The sequence below is a fragment of the Lithobates pipiens genome, unplaced genomic scaffold (assembly GCF_037356315.1).
Source record: "Lithobates pipiens isolate NorthernLeopardFrog02 unplaced genomic scaffold, aLitPip1_a1.2 Scaffold_25, whole genome shotgun sequence".
Classification (NCBI taxonomy): domain Eukaryota; kingdom Metazoa; phylum Chordata; class Amphibia; order Anura; family Ranidae; genus Lithobates; species Lithobates pipiens.
In genome coordinates, this window is record NW_027507787.1 from 131,960,645 (window position 1) to 131,980,629 (window position 19,985).

General features: G+C 47.3%; 1 protein-coding gene across 4 annotated transcripts in view; it reads right to left on the reverse strand.

Moving 5' to 3' along the window:
* CDHR1 (cadherin related family member 1) overlaps nt 1–19,985 on the reverse strand; it is a 265,262-nt gene that overhangs the window by 70,208 nt on the left and 175,069 nt on the right. For all 4 annotated transcript variants that reach the window (XM_077454893.1, XM_077454892.1, XM_077454894.1 and 1 more), the window contains 3 exons: nt 12,581–12,784; nt 12,286–12,438; nt 3,255–3,419 (listed from right to left, as the gene is read on the reverse strand). In XM_077454893.1, the coding sequence (XP_077311019.1) occupies nt 3,255–3,419; nt 12,286–12,438; nt 12,581–12,784 (522 nt within the window). The remainder of the gene's footprint in view (nt 1–3,254; nt 3,420–12,285; nt 12,439–12,580; nt 12,785–19,985) is intronic.

Genomic DNA, 19,985 nt, shown 5'->3' on the forward strand with positions numbered 1-19,985 from the left:
TGGTTTGAGTTTACCAGTTCCAGCAGAGCATCATTCCTAGTTGGGGCCTTTATGAACTGTACCATAATAGGTTTATAAATTTTTTTGCCCTTTAAATGTTCTTGCAGTGTCATTACTTCAGTCAATTTCTGGGTAGTTAAAATCTCCAATTATTAGAAATGTCTTCACCCCCTCATTAACACTCTCTATATTGTCATAACAATAATGTCATAACAATGTAATTTGTCTATAACAAACTCCAAATGTTACTTTTGTAGTAGGCACACCCATGTGCAGTTCCACCCATAATGCTTCAGCCTTATCACACTCTCCATCAACTAGGTCCTCTTTCACACTCGCTTGGAGATTACTTCTCACATAGAGACAGATACCACCACCTTTCCATTTTACTGTGTCTCTCCGAAAGAGAGTATATAGCGAGGAATATTTATAGACCAGTTGTGTGAAGAATTAAGCCACAATTCAGCATTGCCAATTATATCATAGTTGTCTTCATGCACCAAAGCTTCCAACTCACCTATTTTGCTTGGCAGATGTTTTAAATTGGTGAACAAACATGTGTCCCATTTTCCACATGCATTTTGCATATTTTGATTTTAGTACAAATAGTACCATTTCCAATGGTTGTTTGTAACATGGGAACCTTCTTATCACCTGCCATAGCCCTCCCCTTATCTTTCTCTATTCCACTCACCAATAGGGACTGACACTGTCTGACCTGTCTGTCCCATTGTAATCTAATTTTCCCTCCCCTCTCAAACCTATTTAAATACTCTCACAGCCTTCCCATAAACATCTCCATTCCATTTAGGTGCAGACCATCTTTAGCGTATAAGTTGACTGACAAAGTTGTTGCCCACTGTGCCTCCTGTGCTCATTTCTCTAGACTTATGTCTCGCTAATATAGGAGGTGTGTTACTGGCCAGACCACCAGGTGAAAACAGAAAGAAAAAATCCAAAGAAAAGAAAACGGATGCAGACACCAAAGTTAATGATTGGCAATATCTTACATTTTTGTATTTGGGCTTAATACCACTTTACATCGAATGTATGCAAAGACAAGCTTTGACTATCCAGGTAAAAAGCACACACAGGAAGAAGCAAACGCCTACAGCTCTCAGCTCTGAGGAAGGGGGCATGTCAGCTCACATTATTATGAAACGGTCAGTTCACTCGATGTTACACTGGTTGATGATTGGATTTGTTGTCATGTTTGTTACTTCTATCTTTTGTAAGTATCCATTTGGTTTTTTGTTGTTTTTTGTGTTTATCCATCTTGGGCAATGCACTAGTTGTTTGTGCCTTCTTGTTTTTGTTTTTTTGCAGTTTATTTTAGAATTCCCCATCTGAAGAGGGCTGCATCATTGAAGCATAGATGTATGCTGCATCCTTGAACTATATACTCCACAGAGTTACTTGATCTGGTGATATTTCTTTGAGTGCTGGAATGGTCATTTGTTTGCCTATGCAGGAGTTAATGCTTCAGCTCAGTAATACATATGGCAGTCTCATCTCTTAGCAGTAAGAAAAGCTTAAAACTAATGTTATTGGTATTTTATTGCGAAAGTAATTTGCATGCATATGATTATCTATAGTAATATGGGTTATTTTTTGCTCAGAGTGTAGTAATGCACTTAAATAACTACAGCAGTCTTGGAAATTACACACAAATGTTATTCTTTCAAAGTTCACTTCCTCTTTTAATTTCATTAAAGCTGAACACTAGGCATTTTTTATGTTAGTAAAGAGATGGGAAGTGTTAGTAGACTGTAGTTAATTTTTCTACTGCTTTCTGAGTATTCAAAAAGAGAATTCCCCTCATTTTCTGTGTTACTTACATTAGTCATAGAGACTTGGGGGTTCACTTATCAAAGGCAAACAGGCTGTTTAATGAGGTGAAGCTCTGATATTTTCCGTTATCAAATCATGCACAAGCAAAAATTCAGTTTTTTTTATTTTCCCTGCACGTAATTGGGTATTCTTTGCAAAGTGAATTTTCACCACATTCACTAAGATAAGTGAAAATACCCTTGCAAAGTACAAATGGTCATGCATAGTAAATGGCCTTCTTGCCTTTGTACACCAACCCCATCTATGAAGTTAAATGAGATATCTTCAACAAACCCTTTCACCAGTCAATGAATGTTTTCGGGGTTTTTTTTTTTTTTTTTGTGTGTATGCTTCTCAAAGGAGACAGTAATAAAACCTGAAACAGGTTCAAACCCTTCATCAATCCATACAAAACCAAGCAAACCACTTTTCTATAAAGTTTTTTTTTTTAAACAGCACTGGCTAAATAGCCACCGGATGGACAATCCACACAGTAATTGCTGTGTGATGGCTTGGCACACAGACACTGTACCAAGCCGCTGCAAGGGGCTGGGTATCATGTGATTGATGTGATTCGTCATCACATCAATCGAATGCAAATATTTACAGTGTTAATCACTCCCCGTTTCTCTTACAGTGGGGGAAGTAGAGAGATTGAACAGATGGGGTAAAAAATTAATGGAACAGCAGATGAAGATTAATTCATTGTTTTTCAATAAAACGTGGATCTTTTTAACCCATTCATGCCCCACTTTTCTTTCACATACTATTTCAATGCTGTCCTTAGCCGTGACCTGTATATTAATGCTTTCCCTCCCTTATCCTGCACACTGAACATTAACCCCTTCATCTCCATCCTGCCACTATGCATGAACCATTTAATGTATCTAGTGCACCATTCCCAAGCTCCATGTTCAACCCCTATAATACCACACTATAGCTCAAAGATGGCTACAGCATGGCTCTCTCATTCTGGGATGGCATCCATGGATATTCTCCCAAAACATATCAGGCGCACTCTGACACAGCTGATCGCAGACTGATTTAAATGGCCAAACACAGTGGCCCTTTACCATGGGATCAGCTGTGAGCAATCACAGCTGATCACATGTAAAAAGATTTGCAGGTTATCGGAAGTCTTTTCCTCGCATGCTGTGTTTGTAGATTGTTTACACTGATAATAAGGGCACTGATCAGGTTATGAAGATCTATCACATTAAATAAAATGAGTTGAAGTTGAAAAGCAGAGATGCCAACACCTTGTCATATGCAGTGAGAGATAAATAAGTTTTTAAATTATACTTTTTTTTAATTGCAATATCAAAACTAAAGTGAAGTTGTTAATAAATATGGTACATTCCTCCACAATGCATAGATTTGAGACACTGTAACATATAACACCGTAGCTCATAAAGTACACTCACAGTCACAGCTACAACGTTGGAGCCTCCTGGGGAATTTTCTGGGATTCTAGCAACATAATATTCTGAGGAAAACTTGGGCACGTTATCATTAATATCCAAAAGATTGATTGTTATATCTGCTGTCGAGCTGAATTTTTCTGGAGTGTTGACTTCAATGGCAAGAAGCTAAAGATGGAAAAAAAACTGTTAGATACACATTAACCTGTGGAGCTCATTAGTGCCTATAAAAAGTTATTTTTTGCTTCCTATTTTGCCCAGAAGGGGGCAAAAAAAAATCTTACTTTGTGTAAATGATTGAAGTCTGCTATTTAAAGAAGTGTAATGAGCTTCATTCACCTGTACTGACAGCAATTTAATCATAAGAAATACAGATACATACTCTTGCCGAAGGTGTCTCTCTTTGCATGGAGCAAGCCAGGATCTTAGCTGAAGAGAGCACATAGTAATTCAAGTGTATTTCCACCTTTGTCACAACACGAGACAAAGGTAGTCAGAATATGTTCAACTAAGCAATATTTTTAACTAAGCACAGCATACACTAACTTGGTAGGTGATTCTTGTTTTCTGAATTTGTTGGTGCAATGGAGCATATTTTAAAATAACTCCATTGTAAGAACAGTCTATCCCTATAAAAACTAAAGGGCAAAGCAAATATCTTTCTATATATCTATCTATCTATCTATCTATCTATCTACACAGTATATATATCTTCAACACCCACAGAACAACTACAACAGAATATTAAAGCAATTAATTGGCGAAAACACATAAACCCCCAGCCTTGGGCTACTTGGGCCTTTTCATTAGTAAAAATACATGCTCTCATTCACAAAATCTGAAAAAAATGTCTCTATAGTAATATATTAATCTAGAAATAAGTATTCAGAATAGGCCAGATTATAACATAGGTTATCATGTAGCTGAGCTGTGTAAGGATTTTGAGTTGTAGATTTTATATAATGGGGTACTTTTCCTGGCTATGCACATTATGTTTATAGCAGGGAGCTGGCTATCTTACCTGCAGTATCAGAAGACACTCTGCAACATTGTTGCAGTGAGACTGTTTCCCTCTAGTGCCAGCTAAGACTCCATGTCATCACATCTTGTTAGCAGGGTGATTACCACAAGAGAGCAAAGCATACAGGGAATTGTAGTCCGAGGACTCAAGTTTCACATTCAAATTGAACTTTATGGAACTACAAGAGGTAGCATGCTCTGGAGAAGAGGAACTAAAGACTCCATCTCAATTTGCTGAGTGATTTCAGTCACCGCAAGGGAGGACAAGAGCCTGGGCTTAGTGGAGAGGCACTGCCTCCCAGGTCAGACTGCCGTGTGATTTCAGGCATCCATAACCAGTTGGGACATCTAGCCTGAGAGAGGGGGATCCCCGGTGCATATCCAGGTACACTGATCTGCACTGAAAGTGAAGCGTTCCAGTATGAGGTGACCAGCCGGGTTGCCAGAAGAGCCTGTCTACCTGTCTGTTCCAGGACGATTATTTGGGCCTTGACCACAGGATTTGGTCAGGGGGCATTACGCATTGCACACAAACAGAGTTGTTTAGCTTTGCCCATACAGCTTTATGAACACTGTGCCTAAACACCCCAATGTCACAAGTGGTGTTCGAATGTCAGAAGACGGTGGAATCCGGGTCCTTGCTCTACAGTAAGTTCAAGTCAGGAACCATTGGCTGTGTGTGGAAGTGCAGCCAGGCAAAAGGCATTGCGTGTTGCAGGTGGTGTACCTGTGAATGAAAAGTCAAATTTTTTTTTCTTGCTATGAACTGTGTTTGTGTGCATGAGACAGCACAATCAGTGTGTGCAATGTGCAGGTGAGGAAAGCTTGCATGAAGAGAAAAGCAACTTGCTTTAAAAGAGACACTTTCATTTTCCTGGACTGTTTAAAGTTGTTCTGGAGTCTCTAAGGCCGCGTACACACGGGCGGACTGTTCGCCCAACCTTGTCCGCTGAACAGTGTTTGGGCGGACAGTCCGCTCGTGTGTGGGCTTTCAGCGGACAGTTTCAGCGGACAGTTGGACGGACAAAGTCTTTCGGAAATTCCGAAAAACTGTCCGCTGAAACTGTGTTTGAGCGAACAGTCCGCCCGTGTGTGGGCTTGTCCGCTGTACTTTCGAAATGAGCGGACTGTTCCCGCTCGGAAAGTCCGCCCATTTCGAGCGCGTGTACAGGTAGGCGGGGCCCGCGAAGGAGACGTCGCGGGCTCCGCCGCCTGGAATGGGCTTAAAGGGGAACCCCAACGCCGAAAAAAATCGGCGTGGGGGTTCCCCCCAAGTCCACACCAGACCCTTGTCCGAGCACGCTACCCGGCCGGCCAGGAAAGGGGGGCGAGCGAGCGCGCCCCCCCTCCTGAGCCGTACCAGGCCGCGTGCCCTCAACATGGGGGGTGCCTTGGGGAAGGGGGGGCCGCGCGGCCCCCCCACCCCAAAGCACCTTGTCCCCATGTTGATGAGGACAAGGGCCTCTTCCCGACAACCCTGGCCGTTGGTTGTCGGGGTCTGCGGGCGGGGGGCTTATCGGAATCCGGGAGCCCCCTTTAAGAAGGGGGCCCCCGGATACCGGCCCCCCACCCTATGTGAATGAGTATGGGGTACAATGTACCCCTACCCATTCACCTGTGAACTAAAGTACAATAAAAAACACAACACAGAGAAAAAATATTTTATTGCACAGCTCCGGGGGTCTTCCGTCTTCGGGGGTCTTCTCGCCGGACTCCTCCGCTATGTGTGTGTAGCTCTTTTGCTAGCGGAGGAGTCCGGCTTTCTTCCTCCCCGCCGCCGGCCTCTTCTCCCGACTTCGGGGGTCTTGTCCCCCTCTTCGGTTCTTCTGCCGGGCCACCGCGCCTGGTCCGGTGGCCCGGTCTTCTGTCGCCGTCTTCCGTTCTTCTGTCGCCGCCTTCGGTTCTTCTGCCGGGCCACCGCGCCTTCTTGTAGCTCTTTTACAGGCGGTGGCCCGGTCTTCTGTCGCCGCCGCCGCCGCCTTCCGTTCTTGTTCTTCTTCTTGTTCTTCTTCTTCTCCTGGAGATGTTGACTCGACGAGCTCTCCGGCCGGAATGCCAGAGCCGCGCTGTGCGGTCACTTATATAGTGACAATGGGGCGGTGTCACATGGTATATGTCACATGGGTTGGTCACATGGTGACCCCGCCCCCTTACGATGTCATAGTCCCCATGTGACATCAACCCATGTGACCAACCCATGTGACATATACCATGTGACACCGCCCCATTGTCACTATATAAGTGGCAGCGGAGCGTGTCCCTGGCATTCCGGCCGGAGAGCTCGTCGAGTCAACATCTCCAGGAGAAGAAGAAGAACAAGAAGAAGAACAAGAACGGAAGGCGGCGGCGGCGGCGACAGAAGACCGGGCCACCGCCTGTAAAAGAGCTACAAGAAGGCGCGGTGGCCCGGCAGAAGAACCGAAGGCGGCGACAGAAGAACGGAAGACGGCGACAGAAGACCGGGCCACCGGACCAGGCGCGGTGGCCCGGCAGAAGAACCGAAGAGGGGGACAAGACCCCCGAAGTCGGGAGAAGAGGCCGGCGGCGGGGAGGAAGAAAGCCGGACTCCTCCGCTAGCAAAAGAGCTACACACACATAGCGGAGGAGTCCGGCGAGAAGACCCCCGAAGACGGAAGACCCCCGGAGCTGTGCAATAAAATATTTTTTCTCTGTGTTGTGTTTTTTATTGTACTTTAGTTCACAGGTGAATGGGTAGGGGTACATTGTACCCCATACTCATTCACATAGGGTGGGGGGCCGGTATCCGGGGGCCCCCTTCTTAAAGGGGGCTCCCGGATTCCGATAAGCCCCCCGCCCGCAGACCCCGACAACCAACGGCCAGGGTTGTCGGGAAGAGGCCCTTGTCCTCATCAACATGGGGACAAGGTGCTTTGGGGTGGGGGGGGCGCGCGGCCCCCCCTTCCCCAAGGCACCCCCCATGTTGAGGGCACGCGGCCTGGTACGGCTCAGGAGGGGGGGCGCGCTCGCTCGCCCCCCTTTCCTGGCCGGCCGGGTAGCGTGCTCGGACAAGGGTCTGGTGTGGACTTGGGGGGAACCCCCACGCCGATTTTTTTCGGCGTTGGGGTTCCCCTTTAAGCCCATTCCAGGCGGCGGAGCCCGCGACGTCTCCTTCGCGGGCCCCGCCTACCTGTACACGCGCTCGAAATGGGCGGATTTGCCTCCGCCTTACGTGGGCGAGTCCGTTCATTTCAAAAGTTGAGCGAACTGTTTGCCCAACCTTGTTCGTCAAACAGTCCGCTCGTGTGTGGGCAAGTCCGCTCATGCAAATTTTGAGCGGACTGTTTGATGAAACTGTTTGCCGAACAAGGTTGGGCGAACAGTCCGCCCGTGTGTACGCGGCCTAAGTATGGGGCGGTCAAAGCTCCTAAAAGAGGCAAGGTTTGCTGAAATGAGAGACAGAGCTCTGTGGTTGGAGGGGTTGTTACCACCCGAACGAGCCCCATACATACCTGATCAGAGTGTATCAATGAGAAAAAGGGCTGGGGTTGTCCCTAGCAACACTGGTGCAATGAGTGCACAGGTGACTGCTGTTATGGAGAGTCCACTAGCATTTGAATCTGCTGTGGATTGGTGCAAGCGGCATTTAGCAGCACTGAACCAAGCTACAGAGGAAAGAAAGCCAACCCTCAGTGCAAGGGGAAAGCCGCTGGATGTCCATAACTGGAAGAGGGCTGTTGTTGCCCCTGGCAAAGCTGATGCAGTTAAAACCGCTATTGTGAAAGATGTGAATGTGTCACAGCATGAGACGGGATCCAGCAGAGAGAAGCCCATGCTATATGCAAGGAGCGAGGCTGATCAAAGGCTGAGGATGAGAGTGGTTGCCCAAAGCAACGCAGAGGAAGCCAGTCGGGCTGTCTCTGTACCATGGGCATATGTCTAATAAGGATCGTGGAAAGTGGCTTAAGGAGGAGCCAATTTATCATGTTGGAGAGAGCCAGCAAAGTTCAGCTGGAAGAGTGCCATCTCCCTTGGCAACAGGAGATGGAGTGTTAACCGGAAGGAGGAGCTACAGTGGAGATGTGGAACGGCGTCCCACTAAAGATATGTGCAGAAATGTACCATGCCTGGAATGTGGTCAACTGGGGCATGGAATTTTTTCTTGTCCCAGGTTATGGAACATGCCTGGAGATGTAGTTACTGGGCAGAAGTCTTTGTCCGCAAGCCTAGATTTTTGTGCAAACATGTTGTCAGTCACCTCTGGCAACAGTGAGGAAGTACCTGTTGTGCTTGCAGGGGGTGCTAAGGAGTCAGAAGTGGCTGCTGCAGTTTTGTTCCATGCCCACCAGGGAGAGTTGGCCAGTAAAAGCGTGATAAAGGAGAGACAACGTACTCAAATGAAGCCAGAGTTACCTGCTACAGATTATGGTAAGACTGTTGCAGTTTGTGGGACTGATCCCAGTGAAGTGGCAGTATATCCAGCTGGGAGATCAGCAGAAGGTGTAAGAATGGACTTGCTGCAGTGTGCTACCCTGAGTAGTGGGGAGACACAGGTTGAAGCTCAACCTGCAGCAAGGTTAAGAACTCAAAAAGACTGGACTCTGTGTGTGCCTGGTGTAATCCACCAGAGTGCTGGAAGTGGTAACCTAGGGGTGACCAATACAGTTTGTGTGCCATGTTCCCTAGTGACTGGTGCTACAGAGATGCCCAGGGAAACCTACCAGGAGCCTGCAGGGGTGAGGCACGTGGTTTCCCAGGACAACTGTGAAGCCGCCCTAATAGCCAAAATAATGCCTTTGGAGAGGAAGGGTGGTGTGCTGAGCGGTACATGGGGTGCTGAGTGTACTGACCAAAAACAGCCTGTTAAAGCTTATAACACTGCTATGTCTATGAATGCCGATGATAAATGTACTTATTCTGATTTGTTCAAAAGTAATGAGGAAAGAGGGATGTCTCCCTTGGCAACCAGACGCAGAGCCAGGGGGTTGTCCATGGAAGTCTCAGGGGCTCTCCATGCGTTTGAGCCAGAGATTTTCCAGGACAGCACTGAATTTGCTCTGGGGGAACAGACTGGGTCTACACCATGCAGTGATAGTTTGTGTGAGCAGTCTGTTTACCATATGTGTAACCCAGCTGGTAAGGGGTTAAGTCCACTGGACAAAGCTGAAGGTACACAGCTGAGTGTGCTTGCACCCCAGAAGCAAGGTGGTGATGGTGCGTTGCACCCTGCCTTGTTTGATGAAGCATTAGCAAAGAATAAAAGCATGTCGTCAAAATGTGATTTATATAGAACTGACAAAGGTACTGATTGTGCTGCAGAATCCCAGGTGCCTCCTAAAGCAGAAGAGGTACTGCTGAGCCCTCATTATGGAAAGACAATGGATTGGGACAAACAATTACTAGCCATGTTAGACAAGGCTATGTTGAGTGACAGGGGTCTGAATACAACAACTGCTATGCCAGACAGGGAGTTTGCAGAGCGACCGATGGTTGAGGGTGCGTTGGTCACTGCAAGGGATGTATCCCTCCTGTCGGAAGGACCAGATCAGGGCGCATGCATGGCAGATGTGGTGCTCACAACCCAGCCGCTAAATGTCAAGTGTCAAGGTGACACGGTAATAAATTTTGACTTGCAGAGGCTTATTGGTGAGTTAGAGGGGATGAGTGGGAGACATGCATCTAACAGTGTTCCAGAGGAGCATCAGGCTGTGATGGGTACCTCCAGTGAGGTGGAGGCCCCCTTAAATGTCGTGGCCCCTCACGCTGAAGTGAATGAGCCCCTCTATGTCTTGTATTGATGTGGAGTGTGTAGAATTTACAGATATGCTAGTAGAACTACTTGAACTGATGAAAGCACATTCCTTGTATGCCTGGGTGCCTCTGTTGCAGTCAGATGTGGTAATGCTGCATGGTACCAAAGGGTGGAGCCAGGTAATGCAAGCTGTGCTGGGTAACATTAATCACCAGTGGAACTGGGTGGTATGGTGCTTAATAGTCTGGAAAGTGATGTCACAGTTCCCTATGAGAGTGCTTCCGGATACGGTTCAGTACGGAAGGCGCTCTAGGGGGCTGCTGGAGACATCAGAGGTCTCTCCGCCTGGTGCAGTGATAGACATGTCTGCTAGTGCAGTCCGAGGTGCGGCTGCGCAGGGTTCAGTAAATGGTGTGGATACTGCGTCACCCGCTAGACCTCGTAAGAAGGAAGGGCCAGATATGGACATGGCAAAAGCAGAGATTCTGTCTATCACCTGCAGAGAGGTACAAGTTTGGGTACCCGGAGACACTCTCAAATATAGTATGGAGAGGAACAAAAATTGTGACATGGAAAAGTGTGAGCTGGCAAAGATTGGTACTGGTGAAAATAGGTCATGCGTTGTTCAATGTCAATTGTTAGGACAATTGCCCACAGAGATTTGGACAACAGGTGAAGTGAAGCCTTGTGAATATCCCATAGGGGATAGCTGCTCACCTGTGTGTTGTCCCTCCTTGGGCCTGGTCCTAACAAATCCCGAGCAAGAAAGAACTGATGGTATTGGTAATTGGAGAAATGGTGGTGTATTCCTGAATGTTAGTTTAAATAATGGCCTTGATATGAACATGAATAATTTCTTGGAAAATGGGCGTGATACACAGACGTTAAGCTCTGGGGAGTTGGTGGTCAAGGGTAAAGGCAAAGGAGTTGGTAAACCCAAGAGACCTGTTGTGATGGGGAACACAGGTACCAGTGAGGGAAAAGGTAGTTCCTCATCAGGTGTAGTGTCTGAAGCAGGTTCCCTACAGAATCTGGAAACTGAGTTTAAAGGAAGTAGCAGGAAAGGCGGTGGGCCACCAGAAAATAAATGGGAGCTCAGGAACCCCAAGGACAGAGGAAGTAGGCTGCGGATACAGAACTGTAGGACCCCATTGCGATCCAGGGTAAGGCGTGCCTGGAAGCACACCCGGAAAAAAGGTTGGGCCTACGTGGCTGACAGCCAGCACAGAGGTGTCCCAACCATCATGATGGGTGCTGGTGTTCCTCCCTCCGGATCGAAACAAAGGGGGGGGGGGGATATGTGACAGAGCGAGGCTCTGCCCCTGTGAATTTGGAGGAAAGAGGGATCTCCAACCCTGTGGCCAGGTCTTGATGATAACGAGCAGGGTGTGTGCCCAGCTGCACACAGGCCATATAATGAAGGGCTGTTGGGAATGGAGTAGAGGGATGGAGGATTGTGGAGTAGCTTGCTGCTGTGCATGTCCAAAGAGCCCAAAGCTGTGTGCGTTGAAGGGTTGAAGCTGTGTGCGTCCAAAGAGCCCAAAGCTGTGTGCGTTGAAGGGTTGAAGCTGTGTGCGTCCAAAGAGCCCAAAGCTGTGTGCGTTAAAGGGTTGAAGCTGTGTGCGTCCAAGGAGCCTAAGACTGTGTGTATCCAAGCAGCTCGTTTGAGGGGCAAGTACTTATAGCAGCACTACTGCTGAAGAGTAGCCAGGTGGGCTAGCATTTTCATTTGGATTGTGTGTATTTAATTTAAGATTGGACCCCTGCGTGGGATTCCTGGATGGACTATTTTGTTTTTCCTTTTAATAAACGTGGGCTACCAGGCCCTTAACTATAAACGCCTGTCTGATGTGGACTGAAAAATGCCTCTAACCACTTGAGCTAAACACCCCAATGTCACAGAAGTTTGGCAAAGAAATCTTACTGTGGGATTGTTAAGTGTGTGTACCTTTTAGGAAGATATCAAATTACTGAAATACACCCAAAATTACAAAACCAGTAAATAGGCAAGCTAAAAAATTCCTATGCCATTTATTCTGTTGGCAGACAGGAATGCCAGACCTGGTCATGGTTTAACTACTTTCCGCCCGCACTATAATTAATTGACGGCTACAGCGTGGGCTTACTTTACCTGGAGGACATCACATGATACTTTGATAAAAGCAATGAAAAAACTGACAAAAGTAATAACATACTACAGCAACAAGAAAGATGCATAAAAAGGAATTGTATTCCCTAAATCACTAATTCTAAGAAGTTACTTTTCAGACTTTCCTGAGTAACATAAAAAGGAAAAATATATACCTTAAACGTTAACAAATGAAATTTTTCATAGTCTATTCCAGCAGAGTTCTCCACAATTATCGTTACTTGAGCCTCATTTAATACAGTCTGTGGCACTACACGGAAAATTCCTCCTGGTCCAACCAAACGCAAGTTGAATTTTGCATTTGCTCCCTGTTAAAAGTATTATTATAATTCCATTTAATACATTGTATGGCAGAGCATCAGTAATATTTTTACCAGTGCTTTATATTTGGTACAGATTGCAGAATAGCATACTAACAGAAAACATGATAATACAGAATAATCTACCAACCTGATCTGAATCGTTAACAGTGATTTTAAGTCCACGTAGTATCTCTCCCTCTGGTGGATGCTCATACATGGTAAGTTCAAAACGGTTCTGGGGTCCATTTTCCCCATAGAAAGTTGGAGGGTGATTATTTAGATCAACAACTCTGATGGTCACTACTGTAAGAGCATGGCCTACTACATCCCCATTTGATGTTAGTTCAGATGCCTGTAAAATAAAAATGAAAAGAATACAAAAATACATAATTTTTAATGCATACCAAGTAGAAATGAGCAAATAAACATGAAAGCCAGGTAAATTGACTACATGAATACAATTTTAAATGAATTGGGAATTCATAAAGGGAATTTCAGGCAATAGGCATTTATGAATTCCACTGCAGAAACAATAGCTTTGCTAAAATACTTGGTTCTTTACATGTTATCTTATTTTACAAACACATCATTGGAGCAAGTAGCATGGTCGAGTACTGGCCACACTAGGCTATTTACTTTTTACTGTGTAATATCTCAGTAATGCAATTGTAGTGACCCCCTAATTAGCAGCACAATACCCAACAGTTGCTTACAGCAGTTGTTCAAATGTGCTCAGTTTGTAATAAACAATGTTACATCATGTGCAAAGAAAATTATCCATGCTGCTCACTGCTAGACCAAAGTTTATTAGTACAAGTAGATCCAATGGCTGTGGGACCTGCCCCTATGAGGGAGCATGGCAAATTTAACTTGGAACAGCCATTATTACAAATTTGTGTCCTAGGAGTTTAACAAGACAAATAAGATGGAATGCATGTTTTAGTTGGGACTTTAGTTAACCTCTTCAATAGTAGGTCCAGAGGAGCTACCACCAGCACCTGGGAAGCTCCCAGGCATTCCTCCTGGCATGCCACCTGCACTCTGGTGCAGGTTGGTAATCATGGGGTTGTATACTATTTTTTGAGCAGTTTGCTTTTTTCAGCCATGAGATGACTTAATTGCACTTGTCCAAGATCTTCTTTTTGCCTTCATCACTGATCTTTCCCTGGAGCTTCTCATCCTCCACAGTTGCCTTCATGTTGAAAGCATAGAACTCCAGTGAGTTTTTGCAGTAGATCTTGTCTTGCTGCTTACCTTGCACTTCTCGGCTTCCTTCACCATGTTTTCAATGTCCTCTTTCCTCAGACAACCTTTGTCATTGGTAATGATAGTCTTTTTTCCTTGTCCTTGCTCTTGTTCGCTGCAGACACATTGAAGATACTGTTGGCATCAATGACAAATGTCACAAGGGGCCACCGTGACCCAAGATGGCCACTCACTAACAGAGCCCCACAACACTGAATCGGCTGCTCTAACACCACTGCCATTCAGCCCACACGGTTTTACCAGAGCCTTCTCATCCAGACCTTATCCAGGAGAGATGTCGCACAAGAGAAAGGACTGGGCCCAGCCACAAACATTGACTGCGTTTTTTGGCTGACTGGCCATGGACCATGACAAAATGGTAGTGGCCACACGACCATCCTAGGCATTCTGGCGGCCTGGGCTGTGTCACAAGAGAGCCAAGGATATATAGGGACTCCATCTCCTACCAGCTCCACCTCCTCTTCCCCTTCTACCAGGAGCTTAGCTAAGTCTAGGCCGAGAATGTTGACACAGAACTCAGCCATGCAGAAAGAATACCATGACAGGGAGAGTGAGGCAACTGAGCACATGGAAGAATCCAGTCCACAGTAAGATACCAACAAAAAGATACCATAGCCAACTTTCCTACAATCAACACACTTCTTCTCAAATCTACAATTAAGGAAATGCTGGTGTCCCTCTGTGCAGATATTACTGCTTTTCTGAGACAAGTTAGAGATGACATTGATGACCTAGAGAATAGAATTGACTATGTGGAGACTAAAATGGAAAAAATGTGCTCTTAATCTGACAAGGGTGATGACATTGTCTGGATGAAGGCCCAACTTGTGGATTTGAAAGACAGATCCCCAAGAAACAACCCAAAAATTAGAGGCATTTCTGAATCGGTTCTACCTGATCAACTGCCCGCCTTCAATAAATCCATGCTACGCTCTGTCCTCCATGACACATCTCTGATGGAACTAGTTGTGGATAGAGTACATTGCCTTCCTAGGCCATCTCACTTTCCTAACCATATTGCGGCTACACTTCTTCCTCATAAAACAGCATGTTCTTGCAATCTTAAGAAGCTTTGAGTCCAGTCCTCCTACCTGTGCAGGTTTGAAAATCTCTCATGACCTTTGTCATCCTACTATGCAATTGAGGAAAAATATACTTATGTTAATTAAAGCACTTCACAACCACAACATCCCATTTCAATGATGATACCTGAACCATTTGTTGGTCACCTTAAATGGAAACACAATCAGGATCTCCACTCTGAATAAAGGTCTAAAATTACTGAGATGACTAAACATCCTCTTGGAATCTCCACCTTCTGGCTCTGCATTTAATACTTCTACTCACATGCAGGTAGATTGGCAAATATTCTTTTACAAAAAGAAGCACAAGAAATAAATCGGACGGTCGACCTACTACCTCTACTTCAGCTCCTACATCATCCCCAGGAGGCAGTGTGTGTATGGTTCTTTAGCTCTTAACCCCTCAATACACAATGTGCAACACCCTTTGCATCTGGATTAGTGATGGACGAACTTCCAACGGGACGTTTCGCGAACGCGGCCGATAGTTTGCGAACCGTAACGTTCGGGCGGGCCCCATTGACTTCAATGGGAGGCGAACTTTGCAAACCTACAGGTCAAATTTGCAGCCACAAAATAATTATTAGCTGTGCAAACATAGTCCCACCACATGGCCAATGACATAACACATGTATGAGGTGAATCTGGGATCGACAACTACAAGCAATCTTTTTTTATATGTGAAATTGTTGTGACAATTCAGGAATGTGGAGCCCATGAAGGCAATGGAGGAGAGGGAAGGTCAGGGTAGGCAAAGAAGAGGGTGCAGGAGATGATCACCAGCAGCGTGACATACAGCAATGACACCTGCATCGTGATCTGACACCAGCACCATGATAGAGAGCACTGACATCAGCAGCGTGACATAAAGCACTGACACCAGCAACGTGATATACAGCACTGACACCAGCACCATGATAGAGAGCACTGACATCAGCAGCGTGACATAAAGCACTCACACCAGCACCGTAATATACAGCACTGACACCAGCACCGTGATATAAAGCACTCACCGTAAGCAGCCCCAGGAGGAAGTCAGCTCAGCACAGGGATGGTGGGAGCCCCTCATAATGAGCATAGCACAGGGATGGTGGGAGCCCCTCATAATATGCACAGCAGAGGTACAGCCCCAGGAGGAAGTCAGTACAGCACAGGGATGGTGGGAGCCCCTCATAATAAGCAGCCCCAGGAGGAGGTCAGCATAGCACAGGGATGGTGGGAGCCCCTCCCAATAAGCAGCCCCAGGAGGAAGTCAGCACAGCACAGGGATGGTGGGAGCCCCTCATAATAAGCAGCCCCAGGAGGATGTCAGCATAGCACAGGGATGGTGGAAGCCCCTCATAATAAGCAGCCCCAGGAGGAAGTCAGTACAGCACAGGGATGGTGGGAGCCCCTCATAATGAGCATAGCACAGGGATGGTGGGAGCCCCTCATAATATGCACAGCAAGGGTACAGCCCCAGGAGGAAGTCAACACAGCACAGGGATGGTGGGAGCCCCTCATAATAAGCAGCCCCAGGAGGATGTCAGCATAGCACAGGGATGGTATGAGCCCCTCATAATAAGCAGCCCCAGGAGGAAGTCAGCACAGCACAGGGATGGTGGGAGACCCTCATAATGAGCATAGCACAGGGATGGTGGGAGCCCCTCATAATATGCACAGCAGAGGTACAGCCCCAGGAGGAAGTCAGCACAGCACAGGGATGGTGGGAGCCCCTCATAATAAACAGCCCCAGGAGGATGTCAGCATAGCACAGGGATGGTGGGAGCCCCTCATAATAAGCAGCCCCAGGAGAAAGTCAGCACAGCACAGGGATGGTGGGAGCCCCTCATAATAAGCAGCCCCAGGAGAAAGTCGGCACAGCACAGGGATGGTGGGAGCCCCTCATAATGAGCATAGCACAGGGATGGTGGGAGCCCCTCATAATATGCACAGCAGAGGTACAGCCCCAGGAGGAAGTCAGCACAGAACAGGGATGGTGGGAGCCCCTCATAATGAGCATAGCACAGGGATGGTGGGAGCCCCTCATAATATGCACAGCAGAGGTACAGCCCCAGGAGGAAGTCAGCACAGCACAGGGATGGTGGGAGCCCCTCATAATAAGCAGCCCCAGTAGAAATATGACACCACTCAACCTCTTCAAACAGGAGGGTATGGGCATATAGTACGGTGTGCTTTTTTTGGACAAGGAAGTGAGCCAAATTAAGAAAGAAGGTCTGTGTGCTCGATTAAAAAAATCATTTATAGACATATACATGGTCTACTGGTCACATGTGTTGAATTCCTCTGAGATCCATGCCTCATTCATTTTTAGAAATGTGAGGTAGTTAACACTGTCGTGAGCTAGGCAAGTACGCTTATTGGTCACGATCCCCCCTGCTGCACTGAACGTCCTTTCGGACAGGACACTGGACGAGGGGCAAGCCAACAGTTCGATTGCAAATTGGGCAAGCTCTGGCCAGAGGTCAAGCCTGCCCACCCAGTAGTCCAGGTGTTCATCACTCCCCAGAGCATCCACATTGGCCGTTAACCCGATGTAGTTGGACACCTGACGGTCTAGGCGTTCCCTGATGCTGAATCCGGATGACACCTGTCGATGGGTCGGCTGAAAGAATGACCTCATATCCGAAGTCACCGACACATCTTCAAACCGGCCTCTTCTTGCAGGCGCTGTTGGATTGGTACCCGCAACTCCTTCTCTGGGAGTGGGAATTGCTCCTCTGCCAGCGCACGCAAAAGCAGAATGCAGTATTTCTCGAAGCAAGGCCTGGAAGTGCTCCATTCTGACAGCCCTCTGTGACGGCGGTAACATTTCCACCATTTTGTGTTTGTACCGGGGGTCTAAGTACGTTGTCACCCAGTACTGGTCCTTGACCCTTATGCTTTTTATACGGGGGTCCCTATTAAAACACTGGAGCATGAAGGCCCCCATTTGCACTAAACTGGAAGCGATGTGTTGGCCTCATCATCCAGGATAATGTTGTCCTCTTCATTCTCCTCTCCCCATCCACGCACAACAACAGGGATCCCAGAAAGGTTTAAAGCATGCTCTTCTTGCTCCTCCTCATCCGCACCGGCACCATCCTCCTCTGACTCCTCTTCAGACTCCTGTTGTTCACTTGTCTCAGATAGAGTAGCCCCCCCTGGGAATTCATGCAGCATTGCGACTTCCTCATCTTCCCGCTCCTGCTCCTCCACAGCTTGATCAATGACACGACGCAATGCACGCTCCATAAAGAAGGCATAAGGTACCATGCCACTGATGGCGCCATGGCTGCGACTGACCAGTTTGGTGATCTCCTCAAATGGCTGCAGAAGTCTGCATGCGTCGCGCATGAGCAGCCACTGGCGCGGCGAAACAAAACCCAGCTCCCCAGAACCTGTTCTGCCGCAGGGTTCATACAGGTAGACGTTAACTGCACGTTTATGATGCAGCAGCCTATCAAGCATATAGAAGGTTGAGTTCCATCGCGTCGGGCAATCGCAAATAAGACGTCTGACCGGCAGATTGTGTCACCACTGAATGTCAGCAAGGCGAGCCATGGCCGTGTAAGATCTTCTGAAATGGGCCGAGATTTTCCTTGCCTGCCGCAAGATGTCCTGGACCCCAGGGTATTTGACAACGAATCGCTGCACGACCAAGTTTAAGACGTGTGCCATGCATGGCACGTGCGTAATTTTGTTTCAATGCGCTAAGCAGATTGGCACTGTTGTCACACACCACTTTACCAACTGTCAAATTGAGCGGTGTTAGCCACTGATCTGCCTGTGAACGCAAAGCTGAAAGGAGTGCCGGGCCAGTGTGGCTCTTGGCTTCCAGGCACAACAGACGCAGCATGGCATGGCAACATCTCACCTGGCATGTCGAATAGGTTCTGGGGAGCTTGGGCGGCGCAGCGGAAGAGACACTAGCAGCGGAAAAGGAGGAGTCAGCCGAGGGAGGAGGATGGAGTAGGATGAGGAGGAGAAGAAGAGCCAGGCCTGCATGCAATCCGTGGCAGTAAAACCAAATCTACACGGGTGCCACGGGTTACATGCTTGACTGCCGTCAGAAGGTTCACCCAGTGGGCAATAAAAGTGATATACCTTCCCTGCCCGTGTTTGCTAGACCACATGTCTGTGGTCAGATGTATCTTGGCACTGACACTGTGTGCCAGAGATACATTCACTTGCCGCTGAACATGGCCATATAGCTCTGGAATGCCCTTCTGTGAGAAATACTTCCTTCCTGGGACCTTCCATTGTGGTGTTCCAATGGCCACAAATTTTCGAAAGGCCTCCGAGTCCACCAGTTTAAATGGCAGTAGTTGGTGGGCTATCAGTTCTGACAAGCCAGCCGTCAACCGTTGGGCAAGAGGGTTATCCGGCGTCATCATTTTTTTTACGCTCGAACATTAGGCCCACGGAAGACTGCCTTTTTGCAGAAAAACGTGAGCTTGGCGTGATGGAAGGTGTAGTGGAGGACAATTGTGAGGAGAGAGGAGAAGGAGAAGTAGAAGACGAGGCTGGACAGTGAGAGCCTGGAGTGTGGCTTTGTGTGTTCCGTTGCTCCCACTGGGCTCAGTGATGGCTGCTCATGTGCCTTCTTAAGGCGGTCATCCCTAGGTGAGTGTTGGGCTTACCGCTACTAATGCGTTGACTGCAAAGACTGCAGATGGCAACGCTATTGTCAGCAGCGGACACGTTAAAAAAAGCCATGTGCCGGCATCCTGGGAGCACCAGATGTGACCGTACATGGTCGATGACTCGTTCCTGATACATTAGCAGTCTGCTTTGTCCCTCCTGTGCAATGTAAGTTATTCCTGCTTCTCCTCCCTATCTGCTGGTCTATATCTCCCTCTGAACTCCCCTCCTCTTCCTCTCTTGTGGGCACCCACGTGACATCACTAGACACGTTATCATCGACGTCACCTTCCCCACTGCTATAAGTAGAGATCTCAGAGTAGGCAGCAACACCGGTGACCAACCTCCTCCTTGGGCTGATCTGGGTACTGTCGTCAGACTGCTGAGTGGCGGTTGTTGCTACCTCCTCTTCCTGATCCAATGCCAAGAGTGGCTGCGCATCAGAAATGTCTTGATATGGATCAGAAAATAATTCCTGTGACTCAAGCGGAAGGTATCTGGTGGTGGTGGTGTTGTTGGTGGTAGTGTCTTTGGGGGTGCACATAGCAGAGAGTGAAGAAGAGGGTTCAGATAGAGAGGATG